This window comes from Microcebus murinus, chromosome 12 (genome assembly GCF_040939455.1).
Source record: "Microcebus murinus isolate Inina chromosome 12, M.murinus_Inina_mat1.0, whole genome shotgun sequence".
NCBI classification, from domain to species: Eukaryota; Metazoa; Chordata; class Mammalia; order Primates; family Cheirogaleidae; genus Microcebus; species Microcebus murinus.
In genome coordinates, this window is record NC_134115.1 from 30,369,473 (window position 1) to 30,393,159 (window position 23,687).

The 23,687-nt window shown below is 41.9% G+C and overlaps 1 protein-coding gene across 2 annotated transcripts in view; it reads left to right on the top strand.

The window, feature by feature from the left end:
- The window catches only part of DMRT1 (doublesex and mab-3 related transcription factor 1), a 108,556-nt gene that overhangs the window by 51,406 nt on the left and 33,463 nt on the right, over positions 1–23,687 (top strand). The window contains exon 4 of one of the 2 annotated variants that reach the window (XM_012737214.3): positions 13,239–13,386. In XM_012737214.3, coding sequence (XP_012592668.2) covers positions 13,239–13,386 — 148 coding nt within the window. The remainder of the gene's footprint in view (positions 1–13,238; positions 13,387–23,687) is intronic. The other variant, XM_012737224.3, reaches the window with a different exon arrangement.

Genomic DNA, 23,687 nt, shown 5'->3' on the forward strand with positions numbered 1-23,687 from the left:
ATGAGCTGCCAGACAGGCCCTTGTTTTCACACTGCCGCCTTTTTGTTTTTTTTGAAGAGACAGGGTCTCGCTTTGTTACCCTGGCTGGAGTGTAGTGGCATAATCGTAACTCACTGTAACCTTGAACTGTCAGGCTCAGGTGATCCTCCTGCCTCAGCCTTTTGATTATTCAGGACTACAGGTGTGCTGCACCATTCCCAGCTACTTTTTAAAATTTTTTATAGATTCAGGGTTTCACTATGTTGCCCAGTCTGGTCTTAAACTCTTGGTCTGAAATGATCTTCTCCCCCTTGGCTTCCCAAAGTGTTGAGATTACAGGCGTGAGCCACCACGCCTGGCTTGCCTCTTTTTGTTTGTTTGTTTGTTTGTTTGGTTTGTTTTGTTTTAAGCATAGCTTAGCATTGGTGCAACCTGTTTGCTAAAAGACTGATCAAAAGAAGTGACTTTTGGAGCATCTGCTGTGTGGGAGTGGCCACGGGCCCCTTTCTGTGCCAGGTAGGGTGCTGTGAAGCCAGGGCTTAAGCCTGGCTCCCATTCTCAGGGAGACAGTTATAATAAGCAATCATTATTTTTGAATATTCTTAAATTTAAGAAAAAAGATATGGTAGGCAGATAGCAGTAAAATGCAAAATCCATTTCAATTTTTAAGACAAAGTAGGAGACTTTAGATCAATTTTTGTGCCACTGAATTCCATGATCAGGTCCCTTGGGATGGTGTGTGTGTGGTCACCTCAAGCTGGGTAGTTCTGGGATGGGAAAGTTGAAGTGACTTGCCTGAGCAGAAGCTGACCTGGGTCTTCTTACACCTTCCCCTCACCAGGAGCCCTCTCTACTACAATCTGATCACAGTCTGTCTGCTCACTTTCAGGTCCGCATCACCAACAGGTTAAACTGGCCCCAACTTCCCTTCTTAGAGCAAACTGGTTATTGGAGCAAACTGATAGTGGTTATTGGCCACTATCTACTGGTGGACAGGCATTGACTGGCTTTTTCCTCTGGAGAGAAAAACTGACAGAAGTTTGCAAACAGACATAAGAAGAATTTGGATGTAATGATTGGGCCTGCCAGAACACTAGGCCAGCCTTAGAGAATCTTCTGTTTAAAGAAACTCAACTCAAAAGTCATGATAGACCATAGAAAGTTTAAATAGAGTGACATTGAAGGTGTCAGGCTCCTCTGGGGTATGTGTGTGTGTGTATGTGTCACATTGCCTCTACTATAAACTTGCTCTTAAATTGCTCATCAAGTCTCAGCCATGCCTATAATATTCTCTTCTGAAATAATAAACCCAATTATCTTGAGCCTTTACAATATATTCTTACTCCTGCAGGGAGAAAAGCTTCCGCCCCCCCCAGGTGGCCCTGCAAGGAGCAGCACAGTGGTCTTTGGGCCATCATGTCACTCCTCCCAAGCCTTGCAGCCTGGATGAGTACAGTCCTGGCTTTCTGTTTTCATACTGTCACCTTGCCTATGTATGCCTTCACTAAGAAATTGCCATGTTGTTTCATTTTAGCTGATGACAAGTGATGATCACAACAGTCATCTGATTTTTATTACACCTTTCCTTTAAGGAATTGCTGTTTTGTTTCACAGATGATGCAAGCTTAATGACTTGTATGCTTTTGACCCAGTGAAAGTTGCTGTTGTAAGAGTTGGTGTCTGTGATGAGTGTTTTTGGTGGCTCTTTGTGTGGAACCAGAGCTTAGCAAGGGTGTCGGTGGGCATTTTAGATGCTAAACCCAGACAGATGGTAAGACATGGGCTGAGGAAGATCCTCAGTAGTGCACAGTGGAGACATTTTTGCAGAGTATTTTGGTTAAAAACATGTGGATTCCAGAAGAAAGTAGAACTGGCCTCTGGAAACCTGGGGCACTAGGGAACAGGCAGCTCTGACTCAGAGGATATCTAGAAGGAACCCAGCCCTGGACAAGCCTGAGGGCTTGTTTTCTCAGCCTGGTTGAAGTGGTCCAGTAGCATCCCAGGAAATCCACACAGAGTGTAACCTGAGATTTTCAGGAGCCTCTGGGGGACTTGTGTAAATCCTGGGCAGTCCTACAGGTTAATCTCCATTCTTACATGAGTTCAGTTTGATCTGGACTGAGTTGGAAACCCTCATAAAGTGCTCATGTACCCCAGGGACTACTCTACAATTGAATTGGAGGCAGAAGTATACTATCAGTCTTTTGTGGGTTTGTTACATTACCTATTCTCTGACACAATAGCATCGGGTTAGTAAATAATATGGTCCTTTGGGGATTCTATAATCTGCTTGGAAATTAGATAATTAGATCACAGTTTTTGAAAGCTTTCAGATTGAATTTGGTTGGGCTGGTTGCCAAAATCATATCCATTTATGTTTGCCCTTTTAGCTTACTTTTTTTCCTGTTAAGTAGACATGAATATGATATAAAATTAGTTGCTTTTCAGAATGTTTAAGTACATGGATAAGTGATTCTCAAATTTCTTGGGAGTCCATATTTCTGTGGTCTGTTAAGTGTTCCTCATTATTTGAATAAAGATGAAGATCAAAGGAATGCATAACAGACAGGTTTGCCCTGTTTTTTAAATACTATATTAGAAATATAAAAAAAAATAAAAAGTATAGGTTTACAAAAACATCTCCACTGTATTAGAGTGCACAAGATACTCCTTCATTCATGCACTCATTGATCATTCTTATGCAGTGGCTACTGTGTTTGGGCACTGGACTAGATTCTCAAGTACTGGCTCACAGGGGAGCAGATGAGGAAGAAGAATCAAAGAACACAGATAATTCTGTTATCACTGTTGCAAACAGAGTTTGGGGGTTTCCTGGGGAGAGGTGTGATGCCTTATGGAAAGATATGCTCCCTGCATATGGCATTGCAAAAGGCAGGGTGGACAGGAGTATTTTATCACTGCTCTTGTTGAGAATTGCAATGTGTGGAGATAATTAAAAACAGATTGACTCAGTGGGTTTTGTTTTCTAAAAATTCTCTACAGAGAATGCTCCCTCTTACTACTGCTTTTGTACTGGGTGGGTTGCTTTCAGTGCTCTCTCAGAGCGTGGTGTAACATTGGCCTTGTGTCATTACAGTAGAGGTGCACAGCCTCCTGGGAAGGGGTTCATAAGTGGATTGAGAAACAGAGGAAAAGTTATTATATTATTTTATTTTTTTCACACCTTTTTTAAAAAACCACATTCCTTCTCATAAAAAATTGTTTTTGGCAATTTTCTCTTATTACCAACTAATTCTGGGAGAAGGAAGGCAGACATCATAATTCCATGTTTTGAGCATCCCTATACAACCAAAAAATGTGAAGGCACAAATTTCTCTTCCTCCTTCCTGTGTGTGTTTGATACTGTCAGTGTTGGATTATGAATTGGTTTTTCAACTTTTTTAAATTTGAAAAGGAGAAAAATTTCAGAGAATGGACTTTTCTTTCAAATATTAAAATATTTATGTATGAATTCATATTTAACAGGTACAATGCACAGCATCTGAGGGATGGGCACACTTATAACTTTGACTCAAACAGTATGAAAACAATTTATGTAATCAAAATGTTTGTACACCCAGAATATTCTGAAATAAAGAAGTTTATATAGGTGGGAGGGTGGCCTGTAATCCTGGCTGGCACTCTGGGAGGCCGAGGCAGGAGGATCGTGTAAGGTCAGGAGTTGGACACCAGCCTGAGCAAGAGCGAGACCCCATCTCTACTAAAAATAGAAAGAAATTAATTGGCCAACTAAAAATACATAGAAAAAATTAGCCGGGCATGGTGGTGCATGCCTGTAGTCCCAGCTACTCGGGAGGCTGAGGCAGAAGGATCGCTTGAGCCCAGGAGTTTGAGGTTGCTGTGAGCTAGGCTGATGCCATGGCACTCTAGCCCGGGCCACAGAGTGAGACTCTGTTTCAAAACAAACAAAAAATAGTTATCTACTTAAAATAATATTTGAAGTATGTAGTGGGGTTTTTTGTGTGAGAGTTATTTGGTAGCAAACCCAGAAGAGGGATGCTTGAGTGTGACCACCCACCCTCCCGTTGATGCCCCTCCAAAAACACAGTGGTCCCAGGAGGGAAGGGGGCGGTGCCAGCAAGAGTGTTGTCCAGCAGCCTATGGTTCTGGATGCTTTGCATCTCATGCCCTTTCGTCCTTAAACACAGCCATGTCACAGCCGTGTCAGGGATTGCTAGTGGCCTTTAGTGGATGAGGAAACTGAACCTTAGAGAGATGAAGTAATTTGCCAGTATCACACTGGGGGTCCTGAAGTTTGAACTTCGCAGACACACACATGCACTTTCGGGGTAACATGCTGCTTTTAGTCATTCTTGTGTCATTTTGATTACTTAGAGGTCGACTCTCTCTGTTATAGTCTTAGAGTGGGAAGGGCCTTTTCATGCCACCCACAAGGTGGGTGTGTCCATCAGAGGTCACCAGTCTGTGTTCAGATCTTCAGTACCAGTTTGGGTAAAGTATGTGAGTGTGCGCATGTGCTTAAACTTAGAAGGTGGCCCCAGACAGTCTCACCTTGCCCTCCCGGCAGGCTATCATGTTCAGCGCTCGTAAGATACCCTTCACACTGCTGATTTATGCTAAAAGTATCCTAATGTTTCTGACAGCTCATGTGTGACATGAATATAATCCATATTTCTTAGCACAGCTAATCCAAGTGGCTTATTTCCCTATACTGCTGATAGGGCTATATCTCTTGATGTCACAGCCGTGGAGATTGTGATGGTAACATATTGTTTCTGGGTCACTAGTTTTGTCTAAAACAGTAGGTTGGAACAGAGTAGCAAAGGTTAATTAAGTTTGTCCATCATGGTGGGAACAGAAAAGGGTGCCTCTGATATTTCTGGTTAGAAAAATCAAAGTTCCTGAATGTGCGGTTATGGACTTCTTTTCTTCTCATTTTCAAACTATCAAAAAAAAAAACTTTCTCATTTGCCTTAGAAGAAGAGAGACATGAAGAGTTATTAAAAGCTAAAGGCAATGAGTTGGCATGTGTCTTTATTTAAAACTAGAAAGCTGGCATGGTTTAATAGAGAAATACCACGAGTTTCTGAGAGGACTTGCTTTGACTCTTGCTTTCTCTACTTAATCCCTTATGAGCAGAACCGGGTTATTTGATTTCTCTGAGCAGTTTCTTCCTGTGTTGATGATTGTTAAATTATGAGGACTAAATGAAATAATACAAGCCTTTATACTATCTCTCAATACATGCTCATTTCTTCCTCTGAAATTCCATTAATCCCATAGTCAGTATCCAGCAGTTTCTCAGGAAAATTGCATTAAGAATGTCACCACTGCAAGCCACTCCACCAGTCTTCCAGTCTTAAGAAGTGTTACATAGTGCTTTCGGAGACTGGCCATATTAGAAAGTGGAGAGTCCTAGATCTTGATCATTATTAACCAAATTCTTTTTTTTTTCTTTTTATTTGAGACAAGAGTCTCGCTTTGTTGCCCAGGCTAGAGTGAGTGCCGTGGCATCAGCCTACCTCACAGCAACCTCAAACTCCTGGGCTCAAACAATCCTCCTGCCTCAGCCTCCCGAGTAGCTAGGACTACAGGCATGCGCCACCATGCCCAGCTAATTTTTTCTATATATATATTAGTTGGCCAATTAATTTCTTTCTATTTATAGTAGAGACGGGGTCTCGCTCTTGCTCAGGCTGGTTTCGAACTCCTGAACTCAAGCAATCCGCTCCCCCCTGGCCTCCCAGAGTGCTACAGGATTACAGGCCTGAGCCACCGCGCCGGCCAACCAAACTCTCAAAATAAAAACTTTTGCATGTCCTTTTCTTCCAGCTATTTTACTGAAGCTCTATTTCCTGTTGGCTGTTATGTAAATGATACTTGAATTTTTACATGGCTGTACATGAGTTCAGTTGGTAAATAAGGGTCTGTAACTAGATTTGTGAATCAGACAAATATAAATTTTTAATCCAGGAGTTAGAAAATCTAGCATAGATTAGTAAAGATGAGGAAGGCATTGAGCCAGTTCTGGCCAGACATTGTTCCAAACTGACTGTCCCTCTTTTTTTGTGAACTCCCTGAAGTGCACCAGGACTTTTGTAGGTTTTAGGAGAATGAAACCTTTTTAAATTTGGCTTTTACTTATTACTATGTCCCTCTTTTTAAAGGTAGTTGTCTCCATTTACTTGATGTAAGCATCAATGACTTCAAAACATTTTAGATGGAGACCTTCAGTAAGAAACTATATTTGAGTATGCACAAAAAATGAAAAGTTTCATAAAATAGCTCTTACCCATATTGTATACGCAGTGATTCTCACTTTTTCATTGCCTTTTATTCTATTCCGCCGTTCTGTTCATTTCCATACCATTCTTTTAAAAAATATGCTGACTGCAGACTGAATTATTTGAGGGCCCTGTAAGAGGTACCACCTCTGCATTTTGGAAAATAGGGTCTCAGGAAGTACTTTTGTTCTATCAGTACCACTGATACAGGTGGTGAAAACAACTGAGCAACACAAGGTAAAAAAAATAATTTTGCTTTTGTAAAATGTAGAAATATTCACATCTTGCATTTTTGATAAAGACAAGATGGATGGACAACTAATACAGGTGTAATCGTGATACCCTGTGGGGTTTCTGTCCTTAACACTTATTCAAGACTGGTGTGAATTCCTGTTCCATGGCCTCTCCAGGATTTCTAGGAATTGGGGGTGGACTTGCTTTTTATTCTTATGGTCAGTTTTGGTTCTGTTCTTCCAAAAGACTCATTTATTTTTCCATGGTCCATCTTATGGGTGTTTTTTAAAATTTACTCTGATATCAATCCAAACTTTCCTTCAGTTCTTTTTGAAAAGCCATACCCACACTCGTTTTCTTTTGTTTTTACACATGTTAAAAACCTTCTAAAGCTTTGGGAAACCTGGGGTTTACAACTTAAAACGTCTTAGGTGTATCACTTCTTAAGTGATTTCTTCTCTCTGCCATATTGTGTGAGCATCCTCTTTTCCCCCTCTCCTCCCTCCTCTGTTTTTCCCCTTCCACCTCATCTGGGGAGGAGACACCTGCTTTGCATTTTTGGACAAAGGGCTCTTAGGTTCTTCAGGGTCGAGTGTGGAGCCTCACCCTCAGCACAGCATTCCCCCTGGGCACGTGGAAGGAGCCCACCCCCACCGGGCTTTGCAGGAGTCTCTCACAAGGCCTGGAGTCCTCACAGAGGCCTTTCTCTTTCTCCTTCTCCTTACTTCTTCCTCCCTCTAGGGTAGGGAGTAGAAGGCATTCTACAGCCAGTAATGAAGGAGAGAAAAGTAATCTGCAGAGGACTGGCAGCCAAGGGAAAAGAAGGTGAAGGGCGGGTTGTAGCAGTGGGGAATTCACCTGCCTCGTGGCTCGGCATTTGTTTTGGCCTGTTGGTGTTTCAGTACTCTCTGAAATGTGTGCGTACAAGCAACCATTTTAGCTCATATGTTAAAAATAATTCTTTCCAGCTGTGAAGTGTGGAATGCCGGAGAATGAATGGGGTGTGTATTTCAGGAGGTGGATGAGGCTTTCGGGTGAAGCACCTTGCACAGGTACGGTCTGTGGGCTGGGACAGCTCACAGTGTGTGTGGTTAGGTGAGCGTGGGAATTGGCATCCCATTCAGACAGTTTGAAAAGAAGAGTATGTTAAAACTAAAGATACCATGTAATGAGGGCAAAAGTCTGTCCCAGTCTTCACTCTCAGCGTCACCAGGGGATCTAGAATTCCACAGCCTGTAAAGAGTCCTGCCTTCTTTTATAAAAAGGTTTCTGGTCACAAAACTAAAGGTTTACTCCAAATGTGACTTTTGCAATTTAAAAGACTGTAAACCGAATATCAGCCAGACACAGTGGCTCAAATTTGTAATCCCAGCACTCTGGGAGATGGGAGGCCACTTTAGTTCAGGAGTTTGAGACCAGCCTGAGCAAGAGTGAGACCCTGTCTCTAGTAAAAATAGAAAAATTAGCTGGGTGTGGTGGTGGACACCTGTAGTCCCAGCTACTCTGGAGGCTGAGGCAGGAGGATGGTTTGAGCCCTAGAGTTTGGGGTTGCAGTGAGCTATGATGAGGCGACTGCACTCCAGCTGGGAGACAGAGGGAGACTCTCTGTCTCAAAAAAAAATACCATAATCCACATATCAGTGCCAAGGGAATCTCTACCCTGTTTGTTTAAGTATCAGAGTTTGTAATTAGTAATGTTATCCTATAGAATAACTCTTCTCATGTAGACTGTTCCCTTTCGTATGTCAATTCCAATTTTATGCAGCTAAACCATGCTTAATAAACAACTGGACCACAAATTTCTTTTTATCATTCACCTGGATGGAATATTTGGTTTAATGTAATACCCGACACTTCTTAATCTGAAGTAATAATAGACAACCCATGAATATATTTAGGAATTTTTTTTAAAAAGGTCAAACATTTTTATGTTTTGTTGGGATATTGTTATTATAAAATAGGGTGGCTAAAGTGTATAAAAGGAAATCTATGGTTCAGATTTATTATGATGCATATTCTTTTTTTTTTTTTTTTCCATCCTAGTTTGTCCTACATGATGCATATTCTTAACAGTTTAATAAAACAAAACCCCAAGCCCTGAGATTCCTTCAGGGGTTAATATTCATACCGTAAGCATTCTCTGTCAGCCCAGCTCTTATCTGTGGGTCATATTCTGGTTCAGAGACTTGGGGTGGGTAATAACATATAAAACATGCCTCTTGCTTGCCAGCTACCACTGCTAATAATAATGGTAGTCATAATTCACTGAAATCCTGGGTTTTTAGGTTTTGCTTGGTTTATTTGTTTAACTTAAAGGAATAAAGATAAAACCTTGGGAAGAAACAAGGTGCAGTTGCATAAAGGGAAAAATATACGTCCCTTTAACAGAACTGAACAGTTCCTCGGATTTGTTTGCCATTTCTATCCCTCAGGACTTGGCTTTTTCTTTTAGCTGGAGGCAAGGGGCTGGACACAAGGGGGAGGTTAGGTTAATTTAAAGCAGGGCTTCTCAGCCTGGCACTGTTGAGATGTTGGACCAGATAGTTCTTTATTGTCTGGGGCTGCCCTGTGCATTGTAGGACAGGCAGTGGCATTTCTGGCCTCTACCCACTGGATGCCAGCAGCACTGCTGCCACCCCACCCCCCATTGTGACAAAAGTGTCTCCAGATGTCCCTAAATGTTCCTTGGAGCAGCAGTCGCCAACCTTTTTGGCACCAGGGACTAGTTTCAAGGAAGACAATTTTTTCATGGACGGGGCGGGGGAGCGGGGATGGTTTCAGGACAACCAAGTGCCTTACGTTTATCATACAAACCTCTCTGCTAATGATAGTCTGTATTTGCAGACACTCCCCAGCACTAGCGTCACTGCCTCAGCTCCACCTCAGATCATCAAAAATTAGATTCTCATAAGGAGCGTGCAACCTAGATCCCTTACTCGAGTGTGCAGTGCACAGTAGGGTTCGTGCTCCTATGAGAATGTACTACCACCCCAATGTGACGGGGGCCAAGCTTACATGCTGATGAGAGAGATGGGGAACAGCTGTAAATACAGATGAAGCTTCCCTGCCTGCCACTCACCTCCTGCTGTGCGGCCTAGTTCCTAACAGGCCACAGAGGGTGGATTGGTACCAGTGCACGGCCTGGGGGTTGGGGACCTCAGCCTTGGAGGACCAGATTGCCTCAGTTGAGAACTCCTGGTTTAAAATAGGGAGTTTACAAGGCCTCATTATTTTCCCATTTTGTCTGAGCCAAAAGTACCAGGATTGTGATTTTTTCCCCTCAATTTAAAAGAGAGCAGGAAGTGATTTAGACTTTGAAATCATATGCTGCCATTCCTTTGTGTGGGTGAATTGCCATTCAGTTTTAACTTCATGTTTCAGAGGTTTATATATGCACTTAGAAACACATAGGGCCGTCCTTCTTTTGCGCATGTGCAGGTTGTCACGTGAGCAGTTATTTGTGGATTATTCTTTGCAGGGGGATATAGCCGAAGTGATTGATGACCTCACTAAACTCACATTTTAGTAACCTCATGAGTAGTCTGACTCTTTCTCACATGTAGTCTGTGTATCTTTTTCTTTTGCTGGAAGTCTTTTATGGCTTAGTGATCTTGGGAATTCATTAGGGATATTGAGAATATACATTTATTAGGGATATATTAGAGTACAAATAATTCAACTCTTTCTAGTATTTCCAAGTTTATAATTGGATGCTTTCTGAAAACACAGAAAAGGAAGTAACAGGGGAAATAAGCATTTACATAAATTTGAAGTTTTATTTTCTAGTAAGCATTAGTTTAAAAAAAAAAAAAAAGAAGAAATTAACTGCTTACCTGAATCTTTTTTCAAATATTTTTTGTTGGGATTGGCAGTGTTTGAACAGTCTATTTGTCAGACTTAATCTTTTGCATTTTTTAGTTAATATGGAAGTTAGGATTTCATACTTCCCAGGTCTGTGGAAAAGATGTTGGAAACTGTAGAGCACTTGTTCTCAATCTTGGTGTCATGTTAGAATTACCTGTGAGCTTTGAAAAGATCCAAGGCCCAGGCCACATATCCCAGACCCGTTAAATCAGATCTTGTAGGAATGGCACCCAGTCATCATAACTGGGTCCCCACCACCCCCATTTCAGTGGGAGTGAAGGTTGAGAACCAGTGCAGATTTTTATAAATAAAGTTTTATTGGAACACGACCATGTTCGTTCATTTACTTACTGCCTAGAGATCCTATAGCTTGCAAAGCCTAAAATACTTAGTTTGACCATTTTCAACAAAAAATTTGCTGACCTTGGCTATAGGCTCATGGTGAACATTTTTCAAACATTTTGAAAAGCAGCTTTGTATAAACTTTCATAGTAAAAGAAAAAGAAATCCAGCATTTTGCAGAGCCTGCAGGCTCAACCCTGTCAGTTTTCTTGTACATAGGGAAAATTGAAAAGCATTTTCCTTGAAGAACTGACTTGCAGATATTGTCAAACCTGAAGGAGATGTGACTAACTCAGCACTCAGACCAGAGAGGCTCCATTATTTATATTAGGCATTCTGTACTTAAAAGTCGGCACCTTGCTTCTAATTCAGTGTTCATTACTCAGACTGTGTAATTGACTTGAGGGAAATCTACAGAGGCAGAAATGGCTCTTCAATTCAAAGCGTGCCTGAGTTTGTTATTACCACTGCAGCAATTCTAGATGGCCACAGACCCCTGAGAAAAATCTTTTAGCTCTGGAGAATCTTATGTATAAAAAGAAAAGTAATGAAAATTAAACATTGCTATTGACATATTTCTACCTTCTCTTAATTCAGGTGGAGACTTGATGGTTGTAAAGAATTGGTAAAAAGAGGTTTTTTGTTGTTTTTTTTTAGAAGGTCCTCCTTTGGTCCTGGGCTTCTAGGGGAGCTAAGGGTGAGAGACAGGATTATTTGTTCTAGCCCCTTGTCACCAGAGCCAGGTTTGAGGGCCAGCAGAATCATTGTCTCTACCCCAGACTTACTGCTTCAGAACCTGCATTTTGACAGGACTCCTGGCCATTTGTGTGTACACTGAGAGTGCTGGGAAGCACTAGTCTAACTGGGCACTGGGTGCTGGTAGTGAGCTGGTACCACTGATCACCCCTTCTCTCTTACATGATTTCACAGCTCCTTAATGGGCTCTCTTATAGGGCAGTAGCCAGTTTTTCCCTTTTGGCCATTTTCTAAGTACAGCTTCCTTGACCTCTTATTTAGTAAATATTTATGTGATGGTAGAAAATGAAAAAGGGGTGATTGATCTAGAAGAGATGCTAGTTCGTATACTTCAGAAAGACAAACTAGAAAGATAGTCAAGAAAGGATAAAGGAAACTTGCCCAGATAAACTTCACTTGAAAAAATCACCTGTATGGAGTCTTCTTTGCTTCTCCAAGAGGAAATCATCCACCCAACAGAGGATAGGTAGGAGCTGGGGAGCAGTAGGATGTAGGATGATCAAAAGTGAATCCTTTGAGTTTCTCTAACTATATATAGAAACCAAGCAAAGCCATAATAGTCAAAGTGCACTTAGGCCACCGGTTACTTGGGAACTTATCATTGAGATTTAGATGTTCATAGAGAATCTTAAGAAAGCCCAGGACCTCATTTTAACTTACCAGGCTGTCAAATTAGCACTATTTTCTATATAAAGTAGCATTTAAAACATTTGATTGAAAAACATAATTGTGAAATTATTCTTTAATCCTGGACAGAACTGGTTTATCTTGAACATTCCCTAAGACTAACTTCTATTTAAAAGTGAACTCTCTAAATTTACGTAAAGACATTATGAATAATTGAAGTCTTGGTCTGTTCTTGTCATGAAGATATGATCATGAGTTGAGTGCTTGGTATCTAGGCCGGGGTCCACGTAAGAAACAGTTCTGAATGTTCAGGGAAGTGGGCTCTTACACAGTCAGCAGCATGGCCAGGAGGGTGGAAGTGGGGGCCCCTCCTAAGCCATCAGGTCACGTCTCCTTGGCTTTGAATAAGAGGTCAAGAAGCTACAGGGAACTGACTGCTCCTTTCATAAAAGCTGCCCCATGGTTCTAAAGGCAGGGTCTGGCTGCCAGAAAAACAAATGACTGCCCAGCCCACGTGCAGCTGCTACTGCTGCTGGAGGGACAGCGTGCCTCCCTGCTGCCTTCCCCATCTCACTCCGTGTGTCCAATTAGCAGAATCTAGATCCCGGACTTCTGTCCTCTGCTACAGATGGAGGTAGGAATGGACGCTGAGTGACAGGATCCAGCACAGCATCATGCTAAACACAACAGCTTACCATTATTACACGTGGTTTGCATGTTGTTTTTTTCAGTCTTTTAAAAATACTCTTTATGTGAGCACTGTAAGATAACCAAGGTATAAGATGCCAGTTTTACACAAGGAAACATGTGAAGGGGTTCAACAACTTGCTCCTGGTCAAAGAGGCTAGTCAGTGTTATAGCAGAGTGTGTTGGCACCTAACCAGCACTGTCCCCCCTCTACTATCCTGTCTTCTTTAGTACTGGTTTGTCCAGTACCATGTGACCAGAGGAAATTTTAGGGGTGCCTTAGAAGAGACCCCAAGATAGAAAGGGCACCTTCAGGACACACAGCAATAGTATTTCTAAGGCCCAGTGCACTAGAGGAGCGTATTTGCTACAAAAGACACCCAACTTCAATAGGCTATTCCCTAAATTTACAGAAATAGACAATTCTTGTAATAATGGTAAAATGCAACTTTGGTCTCAATGTATTTCTTCTTTTTTCTCAAGCAGATGAAGAACCCGGAGAACCGCCACGCAGTGAGTTCCCAGTACAGGATGCATTCCTACTACCCACCGCCCTCCTACCTGGGCCAGAGTGTGTCCCAGATCTTCACTTTTGAGGATGGCCCCTCCTACTCGGAAGCCAAGGCGAGCAGTAGGTATCTGGTCACACAGACTGGATTTGAGGTGGTGAGAGGGTGCATATCCACTACTGAGTCATTAGCCCTCTTGAAAGGTGTATCTGTTAGATCTATTGTGAAGTTTATTGCTGTGTGAAACTTGGGTAAGTATCCTTTATTTACTTACAGAGTGATTTTGCTTCGCTTTATTCCTAATTCGGTATATTTCACTTTTTGGATGCCTAGAATGACAACAGTAGGATGAGAGACTCCCATTTGAAAGCTGAAAGTGTATTTTTTGGAGGATCAATGTGAAATACAGGGGCACTGTAAATGTAGTTCAAGTCCTGCTATTTTTTGTGAAGTGAATTTCTGTATATTGAAAACTCATTTCCCAAAGATTTTCATTTTAAAATTGAAGGTGTATTTATCTTTTTGGGGAAAAGTAAAATAACATAATAAAACATTTTTGAATACAATAGATCTCAGAGTTTATGCAGTAGCAATGCAAATAACTCTGATATAATGGCTTTAAAATAAAAAATGACTGTTTAATGAACCAAAGCACTTTGAAATACACAGTTCCTCAACTTCAATTTTAACCTTCTCCCCAACATTTACACTGCAATGATAGGCAGGTGTTTTATAGCTGCTGTGTTTCCAGATCCTGTGTTTAAGCTCTTTATATTTAAGCATCATCTTTTGATTTAGGAAAATGAGAAGCATGTATTAATACAATCGAGGCAGTAGTGAGTGACTTGGCAGAGAAACAGATCTAGTAGAACTTACCCTGTGCTAAATAAAAAGAGAAGCTTATTTTCTAAATAAGTTGACTCTATAGAGAGTTTGTTTCTTGGCAAAGCAAATGTTTAGAGAAAGAGAATCAAAATCATGCATTGATTTCCAAATTCAGAACAATAAAGTCTAAAAAATCTGGGAAAGTAATACCTTATTTATTATGCTAAAATAAAATAAAGGACTTCTATTAATATGGAATATATAGGTCATGGGAACTTATATAGTTTGAGCTGTAGAGAGACTGAAGTACACATCGTTGATTACATTTTCACTTTTATTAATTATCACCTTCTGTTGGGAGTGGACAAGAACACTTTGTTTTTTATAAATATTAGTAATATATATAAGCCCATATGGTCCTTCCATATTGCCTTGGAGTCTATATATATATATGGAGTATAAGCTCCTTAAGAATGGAGAACACATTTTATATACCTTTTTACCTGCTGTGATGCCTTTTATTTGTTATTTGTTGGTTGAGTGTATGAATGAATGAATCTGGTATTATTTTTAAGTGAGTTTTCCCTGTGAGGGAACACAGGCATGCAAGCTCAGATTCCTAACCTATTATTTGTCTAATGGAGCCAGTGCACAATTTTGGGGTGAAGCAGTTAAAGGAACATTTGCTCACATAGAAAATTAGGAATGAAACCCACTTTCAGGAAGAAATTGCCTGAGCTGCTTACTACAGGAATAATGGAATATTTTTAGAAGCACTGGCATTCTTGAGACAAAGGTATAAATTCAAAGCAGAGCACTAAGACAAAACTATAAGAGGCAATTTATTAGCAGAGAGGAAGGGATTTGGAGAGGAGCAGTAGGCATTTGAAAGCATAGTGGAAAAGGAAATGCTCAGAAGGAAAGAGGTTACAGTCAGGGGAAGAAAAGACCAGCTGTACCAGTGTTCACAGGGAAAGACTGGGTGAATAACTATAACTTCTTAAAACTTACCTGCTGATGTGTGCCTTTGAAAGAGTAGTGTAGGAGGAAGTTCCAGGTTTAACTTCCTCACTCTCCTGTAACTCACCGGTAATTAATCAGGAGGTTCACACTTCAGAAATGAGAGTTAGCCAGGAAGAACTATGGCAAAATCTCAATACTATCTGCTTTGGAATTATCATGGAAGTGGGTATGAATTAATAGAAAATCCAAATCCCAGCCAGGTATTTAAAGGAACGAGGCTTTATGACTTCCAAATGTGTGCTATGTTGGTTTTTTTTTTTTTTTTTTTAAGAGACAAGGTCACACTCCATTGCCAAGGCTGGAGTGCAGTGGTGTGACCATAGCTCATTGCATCCTCAAATTCCTGAGCCTAAGCCTCAGCCTCCAGAGTGGCTAAGACCACAGGTGCCCACCACCACACCTGGCTGATTTTTTATTTTTTTAGAAAAGGGCTCTTGCTGTGTTGTCCAGGCTGGTTTCAAACTCCTAGCCTCAAGCAATCCTCCCGCCTTAGTCTCCCAAATTGCTGAAATTACAGGAATGAGCCACAGTGTCTGGCCTATCTTGGGGGTTTTCATGTTGCATGAAATTTTTACAAAGCAAGTGGGAAGGGAAAGGAAAAACTGTTTGGAGGTCAGTAAACACCCCAGAGGTCCTGTCACAGGACATTAGGTGCCGAGCTTTATCATCTGCCTTGACATAGTGGGGAGTTTTTGGAGGGCATGTTAGGCTCCTCTGGTAAGTTGGGCTGAGGCTAGGCACAGGATGCAGTGGGCGAGAATGAAGACATAAGTGTATCTGTGAGAAGTTGGCAAAGGCTGGCTGATGACCTGTTAACGTTTAGCAGATCCATGATAAAGTTACGATTTGTAAATAGGATATTGATTATTCTAATTGGGGACTTCTAAATTATTTAAAAATAGTTTTCAGTAGGTTTAATATTTTATTTAAGTATAAATTTGTCCATTGATGCATGTTTCTTCAGTTTCCATAAAGATAAATTTAAGCTTAGCCTCTTTACCATCTAAAAATAATGAGTCCAGATTCAGTGTTTTCTTATGAGTTTGCTGAAGATTGCAACATGAAAATAAACTGTTGAGGGGAAAAGAATCAGGAAAAGTTTTCTTTTTGCCATGTCGCTACTGTTTAATGTTTTTCCTTGTATAATAAAAAGAGTAAGAGCCATTCCTTCTTATTTCTTTATACTAAAAAATGTTAGGGGGGCTAGATCGGAGAGGTGGAGGGAACATGTAGGACTTTCTAAGCTATTGCAGACACTTTGGCTTTTTTTTTTTTTTTTTTTTGAGACAGAGTCTCGCTTTGTTGCCCAGGCTAGAGTGAGTGCCGTGGCGTCAGCCTAGCTCACAGCAACCTCAAACTCCTGGGCTCCAGTGATCCTTCTGCCTCAGCCTCCCGGGTAGCTGGGACTACAGGCATGCGCCACCATGCCCGGCTAATTTTTTATATATATATCAGTTGGCCAATTAATTTCTTTCTATTTATAGTAGAGACGGGGTCTCGCTCTTGCTCAGGCTGGTTTTGAACTCCTGACCTTGAGCAATCCGCCCGCCTCGGCCTCCCTTTTTTTTTTTTTTGAGACAGAGTCTCACTCTGTTGCCCTGGCTAGTGTTGTGGCGTCAGCCTAGCTCACAGCAACCTCAAACTCCTGGGCTCAAGCAATCCTTCTGCCTCAGCCTCCTGAGTAGCTGGGACTACAGGCATGTGCCACCATGCCCGGATAATATTTTTCTTTTTCTTTTTTTTTTTTTTTTTTTTTGAGACAGAGTCTCACTTTGTTGCCCAGGCTAGAGTGAGTGCCGTGGCGTCAGCCTGGCTCACAGCAACCTCAATCTCCGGGGCTCGGCGATCCTACTGCCTCAGCTTCCCGAGTAGCTGGGACTACAGGCATGCACCACCATGCCCGGCTAATTTTTTGTATATATATTTTTAGTTGGTCAATTAATTTATTTCTATTTTTGGTAGAGACGGGGTCTCGCTCAGGCTGGTTTCGAACTCCTGACCTTTGAGCAATCCGCCCGCCTCGGCCTCCCAAAGTGCTAGGATTACAGGCGTGAGCCACCACGCCCGGCCTTTTCTATATATTTTTAATTGGCCAATTAATTTCTGTCTGTTTTTTAGTAGAGTCGGGGTCTTGCTCTTGCTCAGGCTAGTTTTGAACTCCTGACCTTGACCGATCCTCTCACCTCGGCCTCCCAGAGTGCTAGGATTACAGGTGTGAGCCACTGCACCCAGCCTAATACTTTGGCTTTTATTTCAAGTGAGTTGGGAAGCATTCGAGGATTTCAAGCACAAGGTAACGTGTGGTCTTATGGTTTTAAATGGTCACTCTGTTGATTTAAGAATAGAATGTAGGGAGGCAAGGGTTGGAAGTGTGATTGGTTGGAAGGTGATGGCAGTGATTTTCTGGCAAAAGAGGACAGTCAGGGTGGGAGCATGGTGGTGATCACAGGCGGTCAGATCCTGGAGATATTTTAAAGACAGAAACCACAAGATTTGTGATGAGTTTGGTATGCGATAGGAAAAGAGGAGTGAAGGTCGATGCCATAATTTTTTACCTGACCAAGTATAGGATTGGAGTTTGCTTTTATTGAGGTAAAGAAGACCATGGGAAAAATAGGTTTGTGAGGATTAGGAGGTAACTTTGCACATGTTTGAGATGTTCATGAATCATCTCAGTTGACTGTCAAGCAGGAGGGGAAAATTTCCCTGCTGGAAATGAAAGTTGGGTGCATCAGTGTTATTTGAAGTAAGTATGATGAGATCACCTAGAGAAATGAATGTAGATGGAGAATAAAGAACCAAGTACTGTGTCCTGGAGACGTCCAGTGTTTAGAGCTCTGTAGATGAGGAGGACCAGAGAAGGAGAGAGGAAGGAAGAGCAGCCTGTGAGGTGGAGAAACTGCAGGTGAGCGGTGCTTTGGAAGCCAAATTAAAAGTACCTCAATGAACAGAGCTAAATAATGCTGATAGAGCAACTGAGATGAGGTCAACTGAGATGAGGACTGGAATTGACCATGGGCTGTTGCAAGGCAGAAATGATCCATGACCTTCCTGAATGGCCACTTGGGTGAGGAGGTGGGAAACAAAGCCTTGTAGGAGTGCAAGGGAGAGAAGAATTGGGGCAGTGAGTACAGATGACTCTTCAAAGGGTTTTGCTATAAGGGGAATAGTGACAGGGACAGTAACCAAAAGGAAGGTGAGTTCAAGGAAGGGCCTTGGCTCTTTTGTTTTAAAGGAGGGAGATATTGTAATAGGTTTGTGTGCTAATGGGACTGATGCAATAGAGGGAAAATTTGCTGAGACAGGATGTGCATGGGGCACAATTGCTATAGCAACATCCCTGAGTACGCAAGACGGGGTGGGATCCAGGGCAGTGGTCTCCATCATAGGGGCCATGGACTGGTGTGAGTCTGAGATGCTTTGTTACTGGTCTAAGAGGAGAAATAAGTAAAGGAATTGAGGGAAAACAGAAACTTTGTAGCAATTTGACTGAGCAGTTTTTCCTGTTGAGTCTAATAAAATATTGGGGCTTGTATTTTCTGTCTTTCATTTTTCTAGTAGTGCATTTTTTTATTGAAGTAAAAGCCGCTAACAAAATTAACAATTAACCATAATTAAAGTGTTAACTTTAGTGGCATTTAGTATATTCACAAAATTGGGCAGCCATCACCTCTATCCAGTTCCAAGGCATTTTCATCACCCCAAGACGAAACCGACTACCTATTAAGCAGTCACTCCCATTTCTCTCTTTCCCTAGTCCCAGCCCCCCCCCCCCCAGTAACTGCTAATCTGCTTTCTGTCTCTGTGGATTTGCCTATTCTGGATTTTTCATGTAAATGGAATCATATAGTATGTGGCCTTTTGTGTCTGACTTCTTTCACTTAGCCTAATGTTTTCATGGTTCATTTGCATTGTCACATGGATCAATACTTCATTCCTTTTTATGACTGAATATCATTCCATAGTATGGATATACCACATTTTGTTTATCCATTCATCAGTTGATGGACATTTGTGTTGTTTGTACCATTTGGCTGTTGTAAACAGTGCCACTGTGAACATATGTGTACAAGTCTTTGGTTGATTGCCTGTTTTCCCTTTTTTTGGGCATATACCTAGGAATGAAATTGCTGGGTCATATGGTAATTCTGTATTTAATTTTTTGAGGAATGCTTTGTTTTCCACAGCAGTTGCATCATTTTATAGTCTCACTATAATGTATAAAGGTTCAAATTTCTCCACATCCTTGCCAACATTTTTTTTTCCATTAAAAAAAAAATTCGGCTCCAGTAATTCATTTTTCTTTTTCTTTTTTGGAACAGAGTCTTGCTTTGTCTCCCAGGCCAGAGTGCAGTGACGTCATCATAGTTCACTGCAAACTCAAACTCCTGAGCTTCAGCCATCCTCCTGCCTCAGCCTTCCAAGCAGCTGGGAGTATGGGTGTGTGCCATCACACCCAGCTAATTAGTAATTCATTTTTATTGTAATTTACAAAAGCATCAGACCATGATGGGTTGGAAACTGAAAACAAAAAAACCTGAAACAAAACAAAACAGATTTCTCCCCACAGATAGTTTGAAAGTCACTTACCTAGTGCCCAGGAGGAGGGTTGGCTTATGTAAGAGTGTGGCCACTTCATAGTAACAGATGCGAGCTGTTTAGGAAGTGGTAGTGGGAACGTGCTGGAAATGATGCCTCCCCAGCTGGTGATGAAGAGGCTGATCTCCACAGCAGTGCCTGTTTTAATAGATGCACATTTGTCTGCAGGTGGGTGGCATTTCGTATCTGTGAACAGGCATCTTTCTCTACGTGTTGGGTGCTTGAGTATAATAAGTTCTTGGAGTATATGGCTGGTTAACAGCTACAAAAAGGTTTAGGTTTAAAATGGTGACATTGAACATCATTTGATCCTTTTGTCTATTTATTTTGTGATCTCAATTTAAAAGTTAGAAATGGTGCCTCGTTTCTTTTGGTTCTTTGGCTTTTTCCGACCCAGTTACAGTGGCAGGCTCCCTTGCAACCTCAGCCTTCCTTCATGTCCAGCCAGCACTCTTTCCAGGAGAAGGAAACATTCCAGGTGTCTCTACAGATCACGAAGTGTTCACGTATTATTCATTAACACACATAGGATGTCAGCAGCTCTGTGAAGCAGTTGCAGAGCTTTTGCATTTTACCCAAAGGTCGAGTGGCAAGGGCCACTGGAAGGGCCTCTGTGAATTGAAGGCCTCATGTTCCTCTAGGACAGGGGTCCTCAAACTTTTTAAACAGGAGGCCAGTTCACTGTTCCTCAGCCCGTTGGAGGGCTGTTAGAGAGTGCGGCGCACTTTCTGCTCATGTGCGCTGTGGGCCCCGGACGAGTCCGCTGCTAAGCAGGACAGGCAGCGGTGGCAAAAATACCGGGCGGGCCAAATAAATGTCTTCAGTGGGCCGCATGTGGCCGGTGGGCCATAGTTTGATGACACCTGCTCTAGGATGTCAAGCAACTTGCAGAGGCCTGTGTGCTGTCAAACATGGCTTTTTGTCTATTTAACACTTGCAGTTTTGTGGACCAGTGAGTCAGAAGTGCCTGATTTCACTGATACCATATGCTTGTGCACAATTGTCATGGCCATATGCAAAGTGGTTTTGCTTACACTCCAGTGAATGGACTTGCTTAATGTAGTACGTTAGAGTTGGGTGTTTAGGAAAAGGTCACATTGCTGAACCTCTTCATTTTGCAGGTGAGAACAGTGAGGTTCTGCTCTCTGTTGGGAGCACCCCCAGAGCTCCTTGCTCATGATCCAGAATACCAAAGCTGCCTTTAATGTGAGGTGAGGTGACATTGTGTGGCTGCATGGGTTGGTGGAACATTCTGTGCTTAGACTCTGAATGGACCCATGACTCAACAGCTCTGTGGCATTAGGAGGACCAGACACTTCTCTGAGAACCTTGGTTTCCTCACCTGTTAAAAGAAGGCTGAAGTTATTGGCTCTGAAGAGACCATACTGATGTTGTGAGGGTGAGATGGTGTCCAGTGTGTAAACAAGCTCAATGAATTACAAAACGCAATAAGCGATGAAAGGCATTCTCATGACTCTCCACCCTACCTTTCTGCAAGGGCTGTGATGGCATTGCAGGCAGTGCTTGTAAGGGTGAAAGATGTTCTGGAAATGGTTTAATGTCTGGCTAAGATAGGAGGGAGAGCAGGCCAAGAAATCTGAGGGGGTGTGTGTGTGTGTGTGTGTGTGTGTGTGTGTGTGTGCACGCGCATACGTTTGTTCATTCTACCCTGAGTTGTATGGCAAGCATATAGGAGAGTAAAACATTGACCCTTGTCTCTCCCTGGTCTAAGGAAAGCCAAATGTGTTTTATGCAACATTTAGAAAATGTTAAGTTTAATTTAAACTTGGCATTTTAGGAAATGACTTATCATTTGCTAAATTTCAAAGAAAAGAGCACTTGGCTGGTAAACCTATTTTCCTTGTGTGACCTTTTAATTCTCAGCTTTATCTTTGAACAGAAAGTAAGTGGGGCATTCAGTGGCAACAAGGCCAGTGCGTAGAAGGAAGTGGATTTCGCCCAGGAGAGGAGGTCTGGCCCAGATCCTAAGCTCTGGGCCCAACAGTGAGATGCTCACTTAATCTCTTAAAGCTTCAGTTTCCCTCATCTGGAAAGTTGAAAACAGTAACCACAGATATATCTGTTGTTGTATGTGCATTGCATAAGGACTTATGTTAAAGCATGGCAGCATCTGTCAACTCTCCTGGTTGCGTATGAAGACCAGTTACCTTGGGTTACCTTACCTATCTTTCCAGTTCACCAGGTGCCTGGCAGTGGGCTGTACAAATGGAAATGATTACTGTCATTAAGGAGGACTAAGCATGTGTGTATCGTGCTTCTTGAAATTAGCCAGACATCGTGGTCTGCTGAGTGGGGAAGATGTAGTATACTAGTTTCAAGCATATAATAAACATTTGGAAATGGCAACTTTAAAGGTTTATTTTTAATATATCATACATATGATATGTTTGCCAAGTAAAACACACTGGTGTGTTATAGAGAATGTAGAGGAAAACCACCAGGGAGGAGGAGAGTATGAGGACCAGCACGGGTCCCTTATACCAAAAGAATGGTGTAGAAGCAAGGTGATGAGGACAAGCAGGTTTCTGTCGTTTCTTCAAATCTTTTTTTGTTTTGTTTTTTCCTCCAGGGAAAGAGCACTTCCCAAAGCAAACTGTGGGTACCAGGCTGTAGTCCGGAAATGGCAGGCAATTCCCAGGGACCCATCCCAGCAAAGTCAGACTCACTCATGTAGGGAAAAGGGTCATTCACTGCAGCACTGTAGCAAGAATGATCAGGGCATGTTCTCGCACACGGAGGATCCATTTTGTATTCGTACAGGTGCCTAGCGTCTTGCTGTGTTCTGAGAGGGCTCCTGGGATGGTTCACAGTTTCTTGAATGAGTAAGAAACCAACTGTTGGATTCTTTCTGCTCGTGTTTCATTGATGAGGAGTTAGACATTCTAGTAAAGCACTCAGTGAAACAAATCAGACACGAGCAAACATGGGGTGCAGCCCCCAAGCCACAGACATCCTAGGTTTATACCATGTAGACTCTTCCCTTTGTAAAACTCAAATTTTAAGGACTTAATTCTTTAAGTGTGACTGGTTTTCCATTAAGAACACAGCCCTGCAAGAGAGTCGGGAGGCGCTTAATCAATAGTCACACTTAACAGGGAGGTTGGGGGTGCAGGCAGAATGCTTTGGCTTCATCTCAGCCTCGTTGCTGGTGTTTAAGGGAAGGCCTAAGAACTCAGATCTCTGAATTATTGATACTTTCCTGGGTGTTCTTTTTGTTGGTATATCCTGTGTTTTTCTTTTCCTTTTTTTTTTCTTTTCCTTACAAACACTTGTTTAGCTCCTCCAGTGTCTGCAGGGACACTGTTCTGTGCATTTTATGGGTATACCTCATTCAATTCTCTTAATAATATTATTATCCCCATTTTACAGATTAGAACACTGAGGCATAAAGAATGCCTGTGAGGCAAGGAAGAGAAGGGGTGCTGTTTCCACGTGGCAGGTGGAGGAACAGAGGCTTGATGATGATGTAGTTTGTCTAAGCCTTCACTGGGCTACAGTTTGGCACTGTCCTGTTTGAAATGTTTTTGAGGAAATGATGGCTGTGACTGAGGGTTGAAAGTGTACTTGGAAATGTTCTATCTGCTGGTGCTAGAAGCATGCATGCAATACTACTTCTTTTGCTGTAATGATAAGATTCCAAAACCTGCTCCATTAGCACATGCCTCATGCAGAAATGCCCCCATCTAGGGATGTCCTTCTATAGCATGGTAGGGTCACAGTAAAAACCTCAGAAACAGCCTTAAACCCATTAGCATATCAGGTGTGGTATTTCTCTTTACAGGTGTGGTATTTCTCTTTATTTTCTCTCTATTCCTGACGCTCAATGTAAACTTTAGGACACCTTTGTGACTTGGTGAGCACAGTAAAGTCAGTTTTTTGTTTTTTGCTTTCTTCCTGATTTTAATGAGAATGTGTCTAATATTTTATCATTAAATATCATACATGCTATATGTTT